General features: G+C 49.8%; 1 protein-coding gene across 3 annotated transcripts in view; it reads right to left on the bottom strand.

Annotated features, from left to right (window-relative positions):
• Nucleotides 1-18,708, bottom strand: part of Mapt (microtubule associated protein tau) — a 101,264-nt gene that overhangs the window by 46,245 nt on the left and 36,311 nt on the right. For 2 of the 3 annotated variants that reach the window (XM_052759679.1, XM_052759678.1), the window contains exon 2: nt 1,584-1,684. In XM_052759679.1, coding sequence (XP_052615639.1) covers nt 1,584-1,683 — 100 coding nt within the window. In that variant the 5' untranslated portion in view covers nt 1,684. Of the gene's footprint in view, nt 1-1,583; nt 1,696-18,708 lie in introns of all 3 variants that reach the window. The other variant, XM_052759680.1, reaches the window with a different exon arrangement.

The raw sequence follows: 18,708 nt of genomic DNA on the forward strand, positions 1-18,708 counted from the left end.
GCCAAAGAAGGGCCCGTTTTATATTTTCTTGATCACAGTGTCTCACGGATCCTAGGCTGGCCTCAGAGTCACTTTGTACACCCATCCTCATCATGTACATTATCCTTAGAGGGAAGGAAGAGGGAGAAGAAGCCCCCCTTCGAAGGGCCGGGAAGTGTAACACATCAGCACCTTTTAATTCATGAGCGTGTGCGGCCCCCTCCCCCACTCCACAGCCTCTCTGGCGGGATCTAGTCCTGTTCCAACTTTTAGCATGCACTTAGACACCCTCTCTGTTCCGGTATTCAGCGTGCAGGCCCTTGCCATTATTCAAAACAGTCTTTTGTCACTCTCTGAACCGTTGTTAGCACTGTGACACTTTGTGCCCGTCGGAGCAGTCTGCACACCTTCCAACAGCTCATTCTAAACCCCAGTAGCAAGATTTCATTTCGTGAAAATCACTTAGGTTTTTTTAGCTTTTGGGGGGAGCTATGGGTAGGGCAACACACTTGTTTCACAGCACCTTCCAAGGGGTAGCAACTGTGTGTGTGTGTGTGTGTGTGTGTGTGTGTGTGTGTGTGTGTGTGTTTGTGTGTGTGTGAATATGTGAATGTGTGTGGTGTATTAATATAGATGAACTTTGCTGGATTTTTGTCTTGCAAGGCAGTGTGGAGAGTGTTAGCATAGAACGTGTATGTGTGTGTGTGTGTGTGTGTGTGTGTGTGTGTGTGTGTGTGTGTGTGTGTGGTGTCTGAGCACCCCCACAGCTCCTGAACACATGCACACAGCAAAATGAACAACCAGTGAGTTTGGAGGAGGAGAGGTCAGGCCAAGTCCATGTGGCCAGAAGACTACATTACAGACTGCAGTTTTAATTAATGAAACTAAATTTAAGAAGTGCTTTAAAAATATACTTCTATTATTTTTACTTATGCATATGTGTGTGAATCTGTGAATGCCATATAGGTACAGGGTGTCGGTTCTCCAAAGCTGGAGACAACAGATTTTGTGAGCTGCCATGTGGGTGCTGGGAATCCAACTCGGGTCCTCTGGAAGAGCAGCAAGTGCTCTGAACCTTTGAACCATCTCTCTAAGATAGTCTGAGACAGGATCTCTCTATGTAGTCCTGGGTGAACTGAAACTCACTATGGAAACCAGGTTGGCTTTGGACTTGCAGCAATCCTCCTGCCTTTACCTTTTGAGTACTGGAATTACAGACCAGCGCCATCATGCTCCACTCTTGGTGCAGTTCATTAGTGTGGATAGACTCAGAATCCCAGAGTAACCTATTCTTGCCCAATAGAGTCCGGATGGCCGGTTTGTGAAGCTAAGGACTTGAAGAGGCTCCTTTAGAGCTGAGAAGGACAACCTCTCCTCTCAATCCTTGTCACACTGTCTGGGGAAGTGAATTTTCAAACACGTTCACATTTTGACTTTTCTTAGCCCACTCAAACTGAGAGGTCCCTCTCCTAATGATCTAATACGACATAGTATGAATCGCTCCTTTAAAAACCAGGATTTGAACCCTTCTTGCCAGCCCTTGCTGAAGCAACACAGACTGTGTTCCACTGTGGCTGGCCTGCTGTGCATGGCTGTCCACTGACCTTTTAAGCCATGGTCCATGTCTCCGTCTTGGTCTTGGAGCAGAGTGTAGCCCCCAGCATGATCTTCCATTGTGTCAAACTCCTGTCGAGGTTCGGCCATACTGGTTCAAAGCGTGAAGAAAAATAAGGCAAGAGAGAGAGAGAGTGTGTGTTACAGGTGGGATGCTGAGACCAGGGACCTGACTTCTTAGGGACAAGGAGAGAGGCCCCCCGTCCCCCAAGTCACAGTAGGAGGACCTCAGTTTCCCCACTTCCCATCCAGAAGACTGATGCTCACTCTCACTGAGTGTTCAATATCCCCGTCATCTGCCATCTCGTTAGCTCATATCCACAACCGCCAGAGGAAGCAGCTGACTTATGGTCGGTCAGTCCCTACTCTTTCCACGGCACTGATGAGTGCTGCTGACCAGTAGGTGGTTCCACCATTCTGGAGGGAAGGTGATTGCAGCATCTCCCTAGTCAGGAAATGGTGAGTGGCCTCGTCCTGTGAATGCCAACTGACTGCAAAACCAACTCTCCAAACTCCTGGGCTCAAGGGAGCCTTTTGTCTCAGCCTTCCAAATGGTTGGGACTATGGATTGCCTGGCTATCAGCTATGTTAGTACTGAACATGTATTTTTTTAAAGTATTTAAAAAACTGTACTTATTTTTATTTCATGTGCATTGTTGTTTTTTGCCTGTATGTATGTCTTTGTCAGATCTTGGAGTTACAGACAGTTGTGAGTTGCCATGTGGGTGCTAGGAATTGAACCTGGGTCCTCTGGAAGAGCAGCCAGTGCTCTTAACTGCTGAGCCCCCAAGCCTGTATCTTTTTTCAGTAAGCCACACCCCTACCCCACTCTCAGCTCCTGTCTCTGACTCTTGAACTCCTTTTATTGATTTCTGAGACAGGATCACAGGTAGCCCAGGTTGGCCTCAGACTAGCTATGCATCCAAAGACAGCCTTGAACCTCCATCTCCTGGGTGGTTTACATAAACTAGTCACTACCACGCCTTGTTCATGCAGTGCTGAGGGTGGAATCGAGGGCTTCTGCACCCTAGGCAAGCAGTCTGTCAACTGGGCTATATGCCAAGGCCCCAAACAGGGAAAATGGGCACAAAGTCAAGGGAGCACTTTTGCAGAGCGAACCATCTTCCCTCTGAACGATAGATAGCCTCCTGCCTTGCATCTAGACAGGAGACACGCTTCTGCAGCTGCTGTTAGCACCCTCCTCCAGCCCCTTCAAAAGAATCCACCCAGCCAGTGACAAACAGAGTAAATTGCAGGGCACAGCAGTGTCTGGAGGAGGGTGAAGTGGTTGGTTTAGACTCTGCTCACCAGCAGGGACAGAACCAAAGAGGTGCCCTGAGGTGATCTTGGCAGCAGTGTGCAGGGTTAATGGGAACAAAAGAATGCTTGCTGGCATGGGAGCGACAGCCATGGTCCAGGGGAAAGTTCAAAGGTCACAACTAGATCGTGGGTGCAGCAGATGGAAAGGAAGGTGTAGGCTCAAGAAGTGTACCTGAGAAAATGATAGACTGGCTTTCAAAGCTAGACCGCAGTTAGGCAGGGAGATTAGAATCCACAAGTACACTAGAGGCAGGGGCCAGCATGGCTGGGCAAAGAGGGGCAGGATAAAGGGACACCATGGGGACAGGGGAAGGGGCTGGACAACAGGGCAGTTCCGTTCGCAGATCTCTGCTTTCCCAAGGCTGCACGGTCCTACCTGGAGATTCAGTTCACTTTGTCTTAATTGGGTTTCTACTGCTGTGAGAAAACACCAGGACCCAAAGCGTTGATTTCATCTTTCAACTGTCAGGCCCCACATCGCGGAGGGAAGTCGGGGCAGGAGCTCAAGGCAGGAACTTCAAGGCAGGAACTGAAGCAGAGGCCATGGAGGAATGAGGCTTCCTGGCCTGCTCCTCACGGCTTGCTCACCTGCCTTCTTAGACAACCCAGGACTATCTGCCCAGTGGTGGCGCTGCCCACAGTGGGCTGGGTCCATCCACGCCAATCCTCAGTCAGGAAAATACCCCTCAGACGTGCCCACAGGCACTCTGATGGAGCCGTTTTCTCAACCGCGGTTTCTCTTCTCATAACTTTAGCTTCGGTCAAGTCGAAAAACAAAACAAAACAAACAACCAGGACGCAATAAGCTCTAGGGATTTTTTTCTACCCCCCCCTTCTGACTTACATTAAAATTACAAGTTTTTTTCATGGGTCTTTGTTTTTATGGATTTTTACAAATTTATTTATTTATTTTTGGTTTGGTTTTTGTGAGGCAGGGTTTCTCTGTGTAAAAGCTTTGGCTGTTCTGGAACTCTGTAGACCAGGGAATTTTTTTTTCAACACAGAGGTATTCCACTTTATTAATTTATTGGTGTGTGTGTGTGTGCCTCTGTGTGTGTGTGTGCCTCTGTGTGTGTGCGCGCATGCATGTGTGAGTGCACGTGTGCACGCCAGCACACAAGAGGGTGCGTGTGCTCACGTGTGCGTGTGCTCAGAGTGGAGACCAGAGGTCCAATTTTAGATGTTGCTCCTCAGGTACTGTCCACCTTTTCTTCTTTCTTCCTTTCTTTCTTTCTTTCTTTCTTTCTTTCTTTCTTTCTTTCTTTCTTTCTTTCTTTCTTTCTTTCTTTCTTCTTTTTTCCAATTTGGCTTAAATATCCACATCATAGTTCATCGTTGAGGGAAGTCAGAGCAGGAGCTGAGGTAGAGACCGTGGAAGAATGCTGCTTACCAACTTGCTCTCCATGGCTTGCTCAACTTGTATTGTCTTTTTTTTTTCACCATTTTATTTATTTAATGTGCATTGGTGTTTTCCTGCATGTATGTCTGTGTGAGGGTGTCGGATCCCCTGAAACTGGACTTACAGACAGTTGTGAGCTGCCATGTGGGTGCTGGGAACTGAACTCAGGCCCTTATGGAAGAACAACCAGTGCTCTTAACCTCCAGCGCCCCCTCTCTTTCTTTCTTTCTTTCTTTCTTTCTTTCTTTCTTTCTTTCTTTCTTTCTTTCTTTCTTTTCTTTTTTTCCAAGACAGAGTCTCACTATGTAGCCCCGGCTGTCCTGGATCTCGATCTGTAGACCAGGCTGCCCTTAAACTCACAGAGATCCACCTGCCTCTGCCTCCCAAGGGCAAGGATTAAAGGCATGAGCCACCACTCACCACTTATTTTATTTTTTTTAAATATATTATCTTTTTAATCATGTGTGTGTGTGAGTGCACACGCACACTTGTATGTGTGAATGCCACTTATGTGTGCTTAGGTGCTTCAGCATATGGTGGAAGCGAGAGGGCAACCTTGGGCATCTGTCTTTTGTGCCCACATTAATTGAGGCAGGGTCTCCTGGTTTCTTCCTGCTGTGGACACCAGGCTAGGTCCTCTCTTTCAGCCATTTCCTGTCTCTGTCTCCCAGTTTGCTGTAGGAGGGGTGTGTTTACAGACACATGTGCTGGCATGTCCCGCTTCATGTGGGTTCTAGGGACTAGAACTCAGGTCGTGACGCTTGTGCTACAAACACTTTATGCACTAAGCCATCTCCTCAGCCCTTCATTTCACTGTTGAGACACAGGTGAGCCTCAAACTCTCCATCCTCCTGCCTCAGCCTCCTGAGTGCTAGGATTTCAGGTTTACATCACCAGACCTGTCTCTTCTCCAGTATGTTTTCTTTTAAAAAAAAATCTTCATTTCATGTGCATTGGTGTTTTGCCTGAATGTATGCCTGTGTGAGGGTGTCAGATGCCCTGGAAATGGAATTACAGACAGTTATGAGCTGTCATGTGGGTGCTGGGAATTGAACCCAGGTCCTCTGGAAGGGCAGCCAGTGCTTTTAACAGCTGAGCCATCTCTCCAGCCCCCTCTCCAGTATATCTTCAATACACCTCCAAATAATAATAATTTAAAAGTAAATGAGGTTATAAGCAAGAATCCCTGCCTTGTAGTCTCTCCCTGTATTCTCCCATGCAAGCACGAGCCAGGCCCAGACCCTGCTTAGATTACAGGATCAAGTGATCGCTCACGTTCAGGGTGGTATGGCCACATTCCCTGTATTCTCAACGTGAACTTCGGCTTGCTTTCCATGTTGGGCTGTCTTCAGCTATTTCTAGAAGTTTCTATACGTTCCAACTTTGGAGCTGGAGAGCCAAGCATCACTCAAGCATTTGGGTGATGCCTGCAGTTTACCAGTCGGGGATGATGGTCCAGGGTGTGTCTGACGGCTCAGGTATCTCATTCAACCCACTCACACGCCACCATCCATGCCATGACCTGGCTCCTAACGACCCCTCTGCCCCTGCACACACCCCCGACCTCAAGTCAGGACTAAAGGGCCAGTCACACGCTCCGGAAGTGGGATGAATTACAGGGGTCTGTGCAGAAATTAAGTCATCTTTAAAAACACAGGTTACTATTCACTATGTAAAATAAATAAACTGTGCACATCTCAAGGGCCACTATTTTCCTTTGTGGGGAATAGGAAAAACTGGGTAAGTAGGGAAGTCCCCCAGTCCTGGGAGGGCAGGTGTCCTTAGGATTCTGCTTCTTCTTCATACCCTCCATGGCAGAGTTGGGTCAGCTTGGGGTTTCAGGACCTAGGAACCAAGCCAAGACAGGAATGTAGCTCTGTGGTAGAACACTGGCTCATCATGTACAAGGCCCCGTGTTCCATCTGAAGCATAGGAAAGGCAGAAGGAAGGGAGGAGAAGAGGAAGGGACAAAGGGATGGTGAGAAAAGGAAAGAATGTTCTGGAACATCCTTGAGGGACCAGAACCCCAGAAAGAACTGATCCCTGGAGAGCAAGGAGAGACCCTTTCCTGAACTTTATGACCCACACTGATGACACAGAGCAGAAGAGCCCCATGGGGCACCTGCCTGGGCTGATGCCTCAGAGCCCCAAGACCTGGCATCAGGAAGTGCTTACCAGGCACCTGCCAAAGAGGGGCATTATTCACTGTGTGCTCCCCATAGGACCCTGGGGCGCCCTTGCAGGCTATCCTTTCAGATAAGTATCCCTGTTGACATCGCCGTGTTCATCCTGACATATACATTTCCCAGACCTTCTGAGGCCCAGGGATGCGCAGATGAAGCCCCAGGTCCTTCTGTTTCCAAAGAACAGGACTTCCCAGCTGGAAGACATCGGCCCTTCTGTTCAGCAGAGTGCGAGTCTTCCATACAGCCCATTTGACAGCTCAGGTGACCCTCTAAAATGTCGGGAGGTGGACAAGGGAATCCTCAGCAACTGGCCCCCTCACTGACCCCTCTGGAGCTCTCCTGGAGCCCTGCTTGCTCTCTTCAACACGTCTGCCATTTTCCCTGGGCTCCTTTCCATGACAGAGCGGCTGAGCTCACCGGAAACCTTTAAGGTGGGCAGAATGGGGATCCCAGATAGGCAAGGTGCCCCAGGGACTTGACAGACTTGGAAGATACTTGAGTCTACCAGGGACCTGACTGATGCCCCCTGGCTTCCTACCCTGCCACCCTGGGAGCAAGGTTCCCAATTGCACTGGGGCTGGGGCCTGATTCCCTGCCTGGGACTGACTTGCAGAAGAAGTCTACAAATACCAATTAGCCGTTCCCTGGTGAGAACTCCCCTGCAGGCTTCAGAGAAGCCCTGGTGTTTCCTAACTCCCAGATCTTCCAACCTTCTTCCCAAGGGACACAGGAACCTCCCTGGACTGCGGGTCCCCAGTCTGGGGCTGTGTTTTATTTTTTGCTAAAGAGAAGACACAATAGGCATCTTTCATTGCTCATGGCAAAACTGTTCAGTAACTGGCGCTTGAGTTTCTGGGGAGCTCCTTGAGTAAGGGAGGGGCCTCAACACCCTTTGGTAGTTGGGTAATTAAATAGGATGGCTTCTAAACTCCAGCCCCAGGAGTTTACAGGATAATCTCTGAAGTGCAACCACCCAGTTTTCTCATACCTGAGGACAGGTTGAGTAACCCTTGTAGCTAGGGCAAGCAGGGTTCTAACTCAGATCTTCTGACATTGCCATCTCTAAGCTACTGTGTCACATGGCCGCGTTTCCCACAAGCTATCATTCTTCTGTAAAAGGGGAGTGGGAGGGTAGTTGAGGGACAGCCGGAGTGACTCAGTGGCAGGCAGGTGCACTGCGAGCCTGGACCCCAGAAGCTTCCAGGGTGGTGGTGGACCGCAGTCCCCGAAGCGGCGGCGGGTGGGGTTTTTCGGCCGCGCTCAGGCCTCGCTAGGGGGCACCAAACCTAAGTCCCAGGATCACCGCGGACACCCGCCTTGTGACTCAGCTGGACAGCCACCGCCAGCCAGGTTCTGATCCAAAGGAAGGAGGGACCGTCCTCACTAGCCTCTGGTTAAAAACCCAAACTGGGCTCGGATAAGAGGGATAACTGCATTGCTTTGTGAATGTCCTGAAAACATGCACGGCGAATGTCCTGAAAACATGCACGGCATTTAATAGCATTTGAATTATGTCCAGAAGTGATTAGTTGTTTTTTGTTCTTTTTTTTAAATTTATTTATTTTTATTTTATGTGCATTGGTGTTTTGCCATGGGTATCAGGTCCCCTGGAACTGGAATTACAGACAGCCGTGAGCTGCTATGTGGGTGCTGGGAATTGAACCCAGGTCCTCTGGAAGAGCAGCCAGTGCTCTTAACCGCTGAGCCATTTCTCCAGCCCCGTTTTTTGTTCTTTTTAAACAACAACAACAATCTTAACTGGGAGTGGTTGCACACGCCTTTAACCTCAGCACTCAAGAGGCAGAATCAGGCGGATCTCTGGGAGTTCCAGGCCAGCCTGGTCTACATAGTGAATTCTAGGCCAGCCTACATAGAGAGACCACCTCAACAAAAGAAGCCCTTCTCGCCAAAGAAACCCACTAAATCAAAAATAGATATCAGACAAGTATGCCGAAAAGCAAGTAGAGACAGAGTCCCCAAATTACCTCCCAACGGGCTCTGCTCTCAAAGGTTATTTTTGACCTATAATCTCAGCACCCAGGAACAAGGCCAGTCTGGATGACACAGTAAGACCCTGTTTCAAAAAAATCAAGGGCTGGACAGTTGGCTCAGTGGTTAGGAGCACTTGTTCTTGCAGAGGAGCTGGGTTCGGTTCCCAGCACCCACACAGTGGTTCACAACCATGCGTAACTCCAGTGCCGTTTTCTAAGCTCTGTGGGCACCAGGCACACATGTGGTGAGATGTCCATGCAGGGAAAGCACTCATTCACACAGAGTGAGAACATCTTTAAAAAGAGGCTGTTTTTGGCTTGTGCACCCCATCTCCCCTCTGCTCCCCAGGACCCAAGTTTTAAACAGTTCCTGGGATTGGTTTATTTAATCCCTACAGCAGCTGGTTACTGTGTCTGCTTCCACAGGTGGCTTAGAAAGATCAATTTCTCGAAGCCACACAGAAAGTATATTAAGAGAGCCGGGGTTCAAAACCCAGTACTTGGGCCAGGCAGCTGTGGCACATGCCTTAAATCCCAGCACTTGGGAGGCAGAGGTATGTAGATCTGAGTTTGAGGTCAGCCTGGTCTACAGAGCAAGTTCTAGGGCAGTCAAGGCTACACAGAGAAACCTGGTCTCTAAAAACCAAACCAAACCAACCAACCAACCAACCAAACAACCAAACAAAAAAAACAACCCCAGTACTTGGGAAATGGAGGGAGTTCAAGTCATCCTCAGCTTGTTTGAGGCTAGCCTGGGCTACATGAGTTATTAGTAGTGGCTGATGACAGCTAAGGAGTGTAAACACACTGGCTCATTCAAACGGAATCCCTGGTTTCCTCTTAGGACCTTATCCTCGAGTTTGTACTCTACTACAAACGCCTGTGGTCCAACTTTTCCATACCAAGTCTACTGAAGCAGCAGGCAGCCTAGCCTCTGCTGGAGCCCAGGCTTCGAGGAAAGCCCTCCTGTCAGGACACAGAAGAGCCAGGGGACCAGGCTGCAACTAAATGACAAGAAGGATCTTCTAAGGCTTAAATGCACGCATGCCCTCTTGAAGCCAGATCCTGGCAGCTCAGAGGCTGCAGATTCTTTTGGATGTCCTCACTCTAGCAAGGCAGGTGGGGACAGGTGCTCTTGGAGGCTGGAGGAAGGCAGCATCACGTGACAACCTCTGAGCTCATGGTCATATCACATTGCAGTTTACCACAGAATATTCTAGAACTGAGCAATAATAGCCCTCCAAGGGCCGAGCAGAATGGCCAAATTAAATGTGGGAAAATTGAGTATATGTAGAGGAGGCTCATGTTGTTGAGGAGCTGGGAGGACTCTGGGCCTCTGTCATGGGAGAACAATAGCATTTGTGTGAAAAGATGAATGGAAATTGCTTCGGAGAGAAGGCGGTGCTGCCGTGTGCACACAGATGTCACGCTGATGTCAGCTGGCTGATGTCCACCAGTGTAGAAAAGTCACACATTGTGCCTGAGAGGACAGTTCTGGTATTTTTGAAATATCCTGCTATATAGCCCAGGCTAGCTTTGAACTCATGATCTTCCTGCTCATCTCCCCTCCCCCCTACACCTTGCTAGGATTAGAGGTGTACACTGCTATGCTTGGCTATAATTTTGGTTTTAAGTAAGAGTTTCTGGAGATTTTGTTTGCTTGTTTGAACCAAACGCTTTGTAACTACTATTGATATGGCTAAATAGTTCAGCCTTAAAGGTAGGGCACACCTGTAATCCCAGCACTTAAGGAGGCAGAGGCAAGTGGATCTCTGTAAGTTCATTCGTTCAACGCTAGCCTGGTCTACATAGTGAGACCTTGTCTCAACTCCCCCTTTCTACTCTCTTTGCCTCTGCATGTGACAGGTTAGCTTATGGAGTGTCTCCTGTCTCTGCCTTCTGTGCCACCAGGATTACAGACACTCATGTGACAGCGTCCGGCTTTACAAAGGGATTTGAATTCAAGTCCTCATGCTTGTCAAGTACTAATTTCCCCACTAAAGCATCTCCTCAGCCCTCACCTGCCTCTCTGAAGACACCTGGAAGTGTGCAGCCTCATCTTCATGGCAGGGCCGAGAGCCTCCAGAGGAGCATTTTTTTTTTTTGCCTCCCTTTGAACCGGGTTCCCCCGAGGCCAGACCTCAGGAACTGGAGACTCAGTGTTGTATCAAGTGCTCTCTGCACTGGAAAGACCCCCAACCTGACCCACCTCCTCCCAGAATGCAGCGGGTCCAGCTTACTAGATGAATTGGTGACTCTAAATGTATAGCTCTGGGGTCTGAATCTCCCGCTCCCCAGACTTGGCTAGACAAGATACCAGTGTGGGGGCTGGAGAGATGGCTCAGCAGTTAAGAGCACTGGCTGCCCTTCCAGAGGTCTTGAGTTCAATCCCCAGCAACCACATGGTGACTCACAACCATCTAGAATGAGATCTGGTGCCCTCTTCTGGCATGCAGGTATACATGCAGACAGAACACTGTATACATAATAAATAAATTTATATATAAAAAAGAAAGATACCAGCATGGAGTCAAAAGCCAGGTCTAAGTCAGCTGGGAAACTCACCCAAGGGGAGACGCTGGGGCCGCCTGCCTCTCCAAACTGCAGGGTCTTCCTGTGTAACAGGGCAGTGCTACGGCTGACATGCAAGGCTGCTGTGAGTGTACGGAAACGCTGCATTTGGAAGGTGGCAGGTGCATGAGCGGCTGCAGGGCTGTAGCCTGAAGAGACCCGTCACCACGACACACAGACACTGAGGGAAGAGGGGCATTCGGGGGCTAAGCTGAGCTCTACTTTGACAGAGGTGAGAGAAGGCAGCCATGGACGGGGGTGGGGGGAGTGGGGGGTGGGGGGGGTGGGGGGTGGGGTGGGGGTGGGGGCTCAGCTGGAGGGGAAGGGAAGGGAGGGAGCTGGGGGGGGGGGCGGGGGTGGTGGTTCCGGCAGAGGTGGAATGAAGGAAACCTTAGGGGAAGGTTGGGGTGCTGGCTTCTCACTCCTAGGGCAGGCCTTGGGTGAACAGGAAGCACAGGGAAGATGAGGCAGGTGTTGGGGGGACGGACTGAGTGAGCCTGGAACTTTCCACGGGAGAGTCTCAGCTTGCTGGGGATTTGCCCGTAAGTAGTGGGGGTGGGGGTGGGGGGGTGGGGGGGGTGGGGGGTGGCAGGGGGAGGCAGGAGTTTGAAAGGCCCCGGGGAGCAGGCTGAAATTGGCTCTTTGTGCAAAGACATTTCATTAGATGGGGACAGCCAGGAAGCCGGGGAAGGAAGGGGAGAACTGGGAAGGGAAGGTGGCAATTTTTTCGATGTCTTCATTGCTATTTTTTGAGTCTGAGGACAGGTCCTGAGGGGCGTGGGGGAGGGGCTGGTGTCAGGAGGGCTGGTTAACCAGCAGCTGTCCCTCAGTAATGAATGACCCGAACTTGGTGTTGTCTTGGAAGGACGGAAAATAAACAATGTCCGGGAACACATGTAAGAAATGCCTCTCTGGGTCAAGGACTATGAGGTTTGAATTCTCTCTGCAATGGCGGGGTGAGGAGAGGGGCATCACTGGGTTGCCCAGGCTGGCCCTGAACACTTTCTCTCCCTTGCTGAGCCTTTCAAGTGCTTGGAGCACAGATATGTGCCACCATATCTGGTTGTCCCAACCCTTCTGTGTAATGACAGCAGGGACAGAGTTCACAGCACACTCTGCTTTGACTGCCTGGCTCCTTCCTCACTAGCTGTGTGACCCTAGGGCAATCATTCAACCTCTCTGAGCCTCAGTTGTCTGTAAGATGTGGGGGTTAAACAATGAATACATGTGCTTTTAAAGCTACACAAGGGCCATCTCTGGTAGTTATCATTAAAGCTTGATCGTTCATCAATGCGCCTGAACCTTTATGGGATAAATGTATTTTCAGACCAAAAAGCTTCTCAAGGAAAATGCCCCCTCTCATCCCAGATCCTCCAATGGGACAGGTTTTCCTCGGGTTGTGTTATAATAATACTCTACCCGAGCCTACTCTTGCAGAAGGCCCTGGAGCCCACCCAGAGGAGAAACACCCATCAGCAAAAGGGAGATTGTGAGAATCGCCTGCCCTCTCTAAGGGCTCTTGTTTGAAAATACTCAGGGCACGTGGTGCCCCTTGGCCCTCCCGATGCAGCCTCTGGCCAGGCAGGGCAGATGGCAGACCCTGTGAGATCATCCCCTGGTCCCGTGACACCCCGGGGACCATGCCAAAACTCTGTCCTGGCACACCCTTCGTGAAGCCAACCACTTTGTAGGAGGGGTGAGGGGCCTACAGAGGTCCCTGCAAGAGCAAAGAGTGCCAGAAGAAATTATTCACAAATGCTACTTTTATAGAGAAAGTGTGACTGCAGACAAAAATCCTCAGGTTGCAGGAAGAACAAGCACGTCTTCAAATACATATCATGGGGGACACCCCCCCCCCCCCCCCCCGCCCCGGCCCAATATGTCCCCTTGTGAGCGAGCATTTTCTCCATTGCAGTGTTTTCAAACATCTGCCGTGTTGACAGTTGCTGAAGAGCAGCAAACATACTCTCCTTTGGGCAACACAAAATACCCTTGCACCAGAGTCCAGCCCACTGAGGAGGGCTGGCTCTGCACTGCAGACCTGGGCCAATTAGAGTGGACACGGCAGCCATCTGGGTCAGGGAGAGACGGAAAGGGAGGCCTGGGCAACAACATGCTGTTGAAGCTGCAGCCTTGCTAGATGCTAAATACCTACTACAGAAAGATCTGAAGACAGTCTGGACAGGAGTTATGTCCAGACACAGCGAGGCTGGTGGGAGGGGAGAAGTGGGAGGCAGGGAAAGAAAGGCGGGAAGGGGGAATGAGAAGGAAGTCCGAAGAACTTAGGCTTACAGTAGGAAATAAAATTCTATTTGGAAAATTGAAAACAACCAAACATTTCACTGGGGTGGGTGAGAGAGAGCATGTGGGCATGTGTATGTATGCGTGCATGGATGTGTGTGTTTATGTATGTATATGTGTCTGAGTGTTTATGTATGTGTGTGTTTATGTATATGTGTGTGTGTGTGTGCGCGCACACGCGCGCGCGCGTGCGTGCATGCACGCGCACACACATACATGTGCATATCAAGAGGGAAAACCGGCCAATGAGAACTATGACCACGCTGCATGTCTACTCTGGGTCGTCTAGTGTCTCAGGAGTCACTAGCCAAAGCACACTCGGGTGGGTGTGGTGGGTCTGTGCTTATACTGCTGGCACTTGGGAGACTGAGGCAGAATTTTTACACATTCAAGGCCAGCCTGGACTACATAGTGAATCTAGGCCAGCCAGAATAACACAGTGAGACCCTGTCTAAAATCAAAACAAATAAATAAATTTAACAAGAAAACATCTCAAATAAAATATTACATAAAAGGCATGAAATTAAATTTCCTTTCTTTGGCCATGTCTAAAAATAGAGATGCCCTTTGAGCCTGGACAGGAGGCAGAACTCCCAGCTGGCCTTCAGAGACTGGTGCTGGTCAGCCTCAGCGTCCCTGTCTCCAGTCGCTCAGCAGGGCCCTCTGGCTCCACAGGGGAAAAAGCAATTCACCCCAAGGAATGGTGTGTACACAGATTTCCGCGCTTGTCAATCCGGCTTTGGCTTAAACCACGTTGCTGAGGAAATTTTGTGTGTGTTAAGCTGCCAAGGTAGCTTGCCCACTGTTTGTACAATCTCAGGGTTGTTATTGGAGGTGGGGATCCCAGAGGACAGGGCCGTGGTGGAATGTGGGCTGCTGCCTACCAGGAAGAGGGGCACAGGAAAAAGGCCCTGCCAAAGGTGCCTTCAGGGACTGGCAGACCAACCGTCCCTGCTGGGGGACACACACCAGGTGCTGGGGTAGCGCATCGAAGAAAAGCGCTCGTGAACAGGAAAGGGCAGGTGTTTATGGACAAGAAGAGCAGGTGGCTGCCAGGAGAAGGTGCTGGGGTGGAGGGTGGGTTTCAGAGGGACACCCCGGCCCCGGGGGGCCCTCCGCTCCCCACCCCACTCCAAAGCTGGGAGTGCAGAGGAAGGTGTAGAGTGCTAGAAACAGGTCCACCAGCACACTCTCACTTTGGAAGAATTCCACAGTTGGTCTTCCTGGTCCTGCCTCTCTCCCTGGAGGATTGGGCTGGAATCTAGCAACCTGGAGACACGGGCAGGAATCACTGACTTCCTTGTTTTCCACTTGACATTGGGCAGGTAGGTTATCACTGTCACACCACACCCCCGGCGCTAAGCAGAGTAGAGACTCCTGAATGAATTATTTTGAACTACTGGGAACCACTCAATACTTCTGCATGGGACAGGCACTTCAGGAATGAGTGGGAGAGTGGAACAGTAGATGCTCAGGGTGCACTCCATACATCCCTTCTGGTCTCACTTCCAGGCCTGCGTGTGCTACCACACAAGCTTTACTGAGGTAGAGAGAGAGAGAGACAGAGGGGCGGAGTGGGAAAGAATATATTGGAAGGACCCAGATCTGAGAGACATGAGGCCCAAAGATGGCTGAAAGTCTGCACCAGCTTCAGGGGATGGCTCCCTGACGACCACAGGAGCCAGAGACTGAGCTAGAAGTTAGCAAAGGTCGAAGAACACCCCCCTCAGGTTTGGGCTCGGGGGCTGTTGGGGAAGTCCTGCAGAATCCAGATTCCTTTGCCGTCTCTGGGTTCCAAAGGATAGGACGGTGAGTACCGGAGTCCTCTGCAGACCCATCGCTGACCACCGTTGCAGGCAGTCTTGGGCCAGGAGCACCATCAAGCTGCAAAATGACGCTCTGAAGAGGCCCCGGCCTTGTGATGAGAAGAAGGAGAAGAGAATGGAGGAGGGAAGAGTGGAGCTGGGGCAGGGTACCCAGGGGAGGCTGCCCGGACTGCTGTAAGGTGGGGAAGCTCTCTTAGGAGGGATAAGTCCCAGCATAGCATCAGCTGCTGACCTTCCCCGTCACCCCAGGAACCTGGGATGCAGGCAGCTCACTCATCCAGACAGAGTCAAGTGCTTGCCTGTGCTTTTCCCAGTCAGTAACCCACAATGGTTAGACACAAAGGAGAAAACACGAGCCGGCCTCAGGTCCAGGGTCCACCTTCTCTGTGGGAAGGGAAGAGGATGCCACTGTGATGAGGCCGAGCAAGATGTGGGAAGTGGCCCAGCCAGTTAACTACAAAGGGAGAATAAGACGTTGGCCTCTCCTCTTGGGCTGTGCCAGTCCCAGCCAGCAGCTTTCTGTGGTTCTGAGAAGTGTTTCACCCTGCAGTCTCACACTTGTCAGGGTGCGGCCTGGGTCTACCTGGTCAGCAGCATCGGCCAGTAAAAGTCTAGTGATGAAGAAGCCGGTGTGACCACACACTTAACCAGATGGCCGATGATATCATCTGGGCAACTGTCCAACTAAGGTTTTCTTAAACTTTATTTTACTTATCATGAGCATCATTGCTGTGTGTGTGCCCTTGTGTTTGTGTGCGTGCATGTGTGTGTGTGTGATAAGGGGGGCACATGCATGTGGAAGTCAGTGTGTGTGCATGTGTATTTGATATGCGGACACATGCATGTGGAAATCAGTGTGTGTGTGTGTGTGTGTGTGTGTGTGTGTGTGTGAGTGTGTGTATGATATGGGGGGGCCACATGCATGTGGAAGTCAGAGTGTGTGTATGTGTGTGTGTGTGTGTGTGTGTGTGTATGATATGGGGGGGCCACATGCATGTGGAAGTCAGAGTGTGTGTGTATATGATATGGGGGGGCACACACATGTGGAAGTCAGAGTGTGTGTGTATGAGTGTGTGCATGATATGGGGGGCCACATGCATGTGGAAGTCAGAGAGTGTGTGTGTGTGTGTGTGTGTGTGTGTGTGTGTGTGTGTGTGTGTGCATGATATGGGGGGGCACACACATGTGGAAGTCAGCGGACAAATTTGTGGTTCTCTCTCTTCACCTCCAGCTCAGGTCATCAAGCTTGTGTGACCAGCACCTTTACCTACTGGGCCATCTTACTGGTCCCAACTAAGGTTTTTAAAAATTAAATTAAAACTTACAGTATATACTACTATCTGAGAATAGAGTGAAATATGTATCACTTAGATTCTATGAGCAGTTTTAATTATGAGCGCTCACTAATGATGGTAAGTGAAAGAACAAAGCCACAGTGCAAAGCCCGAGAGTGACATCACTTCTCCTATGAGAAGCCTGTTTGAAATTTAGCTCATGGGCTGCAAAGATGGCTCAGCGGTTAAGAGCACTGGCTGCTCTTCCAGAGGACCCGGGTTCAATTCCCAGCCGCCAGGTTTGCTCACAGCCACTCTTCTGCCCTCCTTGGATTCCAGACAGGCACGCGGTGCACAGATATACCTGCAGGTAAAACACCCATGCACATAAAATAAACAACAAATAAGCCTTAAAAAAGAATTTAGTTGCCTGGTAGTGGTGGCGCATGCCTTTAGTCCCAGCACTCGGGAGGCAGAGCCAGGAGAATCTCTGTGAGTTCTAGGCCTGCCTGGTCTACAGAGCGAATTCCAAGGACAGGCACCCAAACTACACAGAGAAATCCTGTCTCAAAAGACAAAAAACAAAGCCGGGCGGTGGTGGCGCACGCCTTTAATCCCAGCACTCGGGAGGCAGAGCCAGGTGGATCTCTGTGAGTTCGAGGCCAGCCTGGACTACCAAGTGAGTTCCAGGAAAAGGCGCAAAGCTACACAGAGAAACCCTGTCTCAAAAAACCAAAAAAAAAAAAAAGACAAAAAACAAAAACAAAACAAAACAAAAAAAGAATTTAGCTCACAATAATCACTTGTGTCTATCCTCTCAAATCTAACATATTATTGCTTATTACTTTTTAGAAGTTAATATAACAGAAAAGGCCACCTAAAGACATTTTAGCCGGGTGGTGGTGGCGCATACCTTTAATCCCAGCACTCGGGAGGCAGAGGCAGGTGGATCTCTGTGAGTTCGAGGCCAGCCTGGGCTACAGAATGAGTTCCAGGAAAAGCAAAAGCTACATAGAGAAACCCTGTCTCAAAAAAACAAACAAAATTTCCCGTGCAAAGATGTCTAGAGGACCAAGCACAGCAGCACTAGAACCCAGAGTGTCTTCCTCCTTCCAGAAGGAAGGTCATGGGGTCTCAGACCCGGCAGATGGGCTGCTCTGCTTTGAACAAAGGCATTTTGTGTTAGGGGCCTCAGTTTCCCAGGACACTTCCGAGGAAGCCGACCCAGCTGTGCCAAATCCTCCTTCAGCTCTCCAACGACCTGGGTCTGGGATGTGCTGTTGGGGACAAATAGTTCCCCCAAGACAAGTAATAAAGAGGTGGACTCCAGAGTTCAAAGAAAGTAAAAACAAACAATTAAAACCCAGAAAAAAACATGCCCCCTCCAAAACAGAAACACCACACCACATGACTAAAAGCTGGTTAGCCTGCTTTAGCATTACAGGGCAGTCGTTAACTGTCGTGATAAGACACTCCTCTCGGAAGAAATACTTTCCCTGTCTAAGTTACAAACAGTTGGCGCCATCTCTATTGAGTTAACACGTGTGTCAAGTCCAGATGAGCATTTCAAAGAGGTCATTCTTTAACACGCTTTGTTTTCCCCGTGGAAATCATTTGGAGCACTCCCAGGCCTGTGGTCAGTACCAACAACATACTTGGACTCAGACACATACATGTGTTCAAGAGCTGAGCAGTCAGAATTTCCAGCTTCTGGGGGCAATAGGTACCTCTCCCCTGAGGGACTCCTGGCCCCGAACTGAAGTAGCAGATTCCCAACTTGAACAAGAGCATAGTAATACAGACAGAGGGATACAGTTTGGCCAGGGCCTTCAATTCCGTCACTGCGTGTGACCACCTGCAGGTTTTACTTGGATGTGTAAAAAAGAGCCAGGGACAGTGGTGTGCACTGTAATGCCAGCATTCAGGAGGTGGAGGTAGAAGGATTGGGAGTTCAAAGTCACCCTCAGCTATACACCAAGCTCAGGACAAGCTTTAGTGACAGGAGATCCCATTTGAAAAAGCTAAATCAGCAAACAATAAAGTATGAAACAAGAGCTGGGAGTTTGGTGAGCGGTACAGTGCTTGCCAAGCATGCTTGACGTAGACCCTGGTTTCATCCCCAGTACAGCCCAAATGACTGAATGAATGTGTGTGAAAAAGCAAGACTGAATTGCAAACTATGTTTTTAATCAGTAAATACAAATTTTTACTTAGACATGCTGTATTTTAACTCAACTTGAGTTATAT

Source organism: Peromyscus californicus, unplaced genomic scaffold (assembly GCF_007827085.1).
Source record: "Peromyscus californicus insignis strain IS unplaced genomic scaffold, ASM782708v3 Scaffold_3__1_contigs__length_106647218, whole genome shotgun sequence".
NCBI lineage: Eukaryota > Metazoa > Chordata > Mammalia > Rodentia > Cricetidae > Peromyscus > Peromyscus californicus.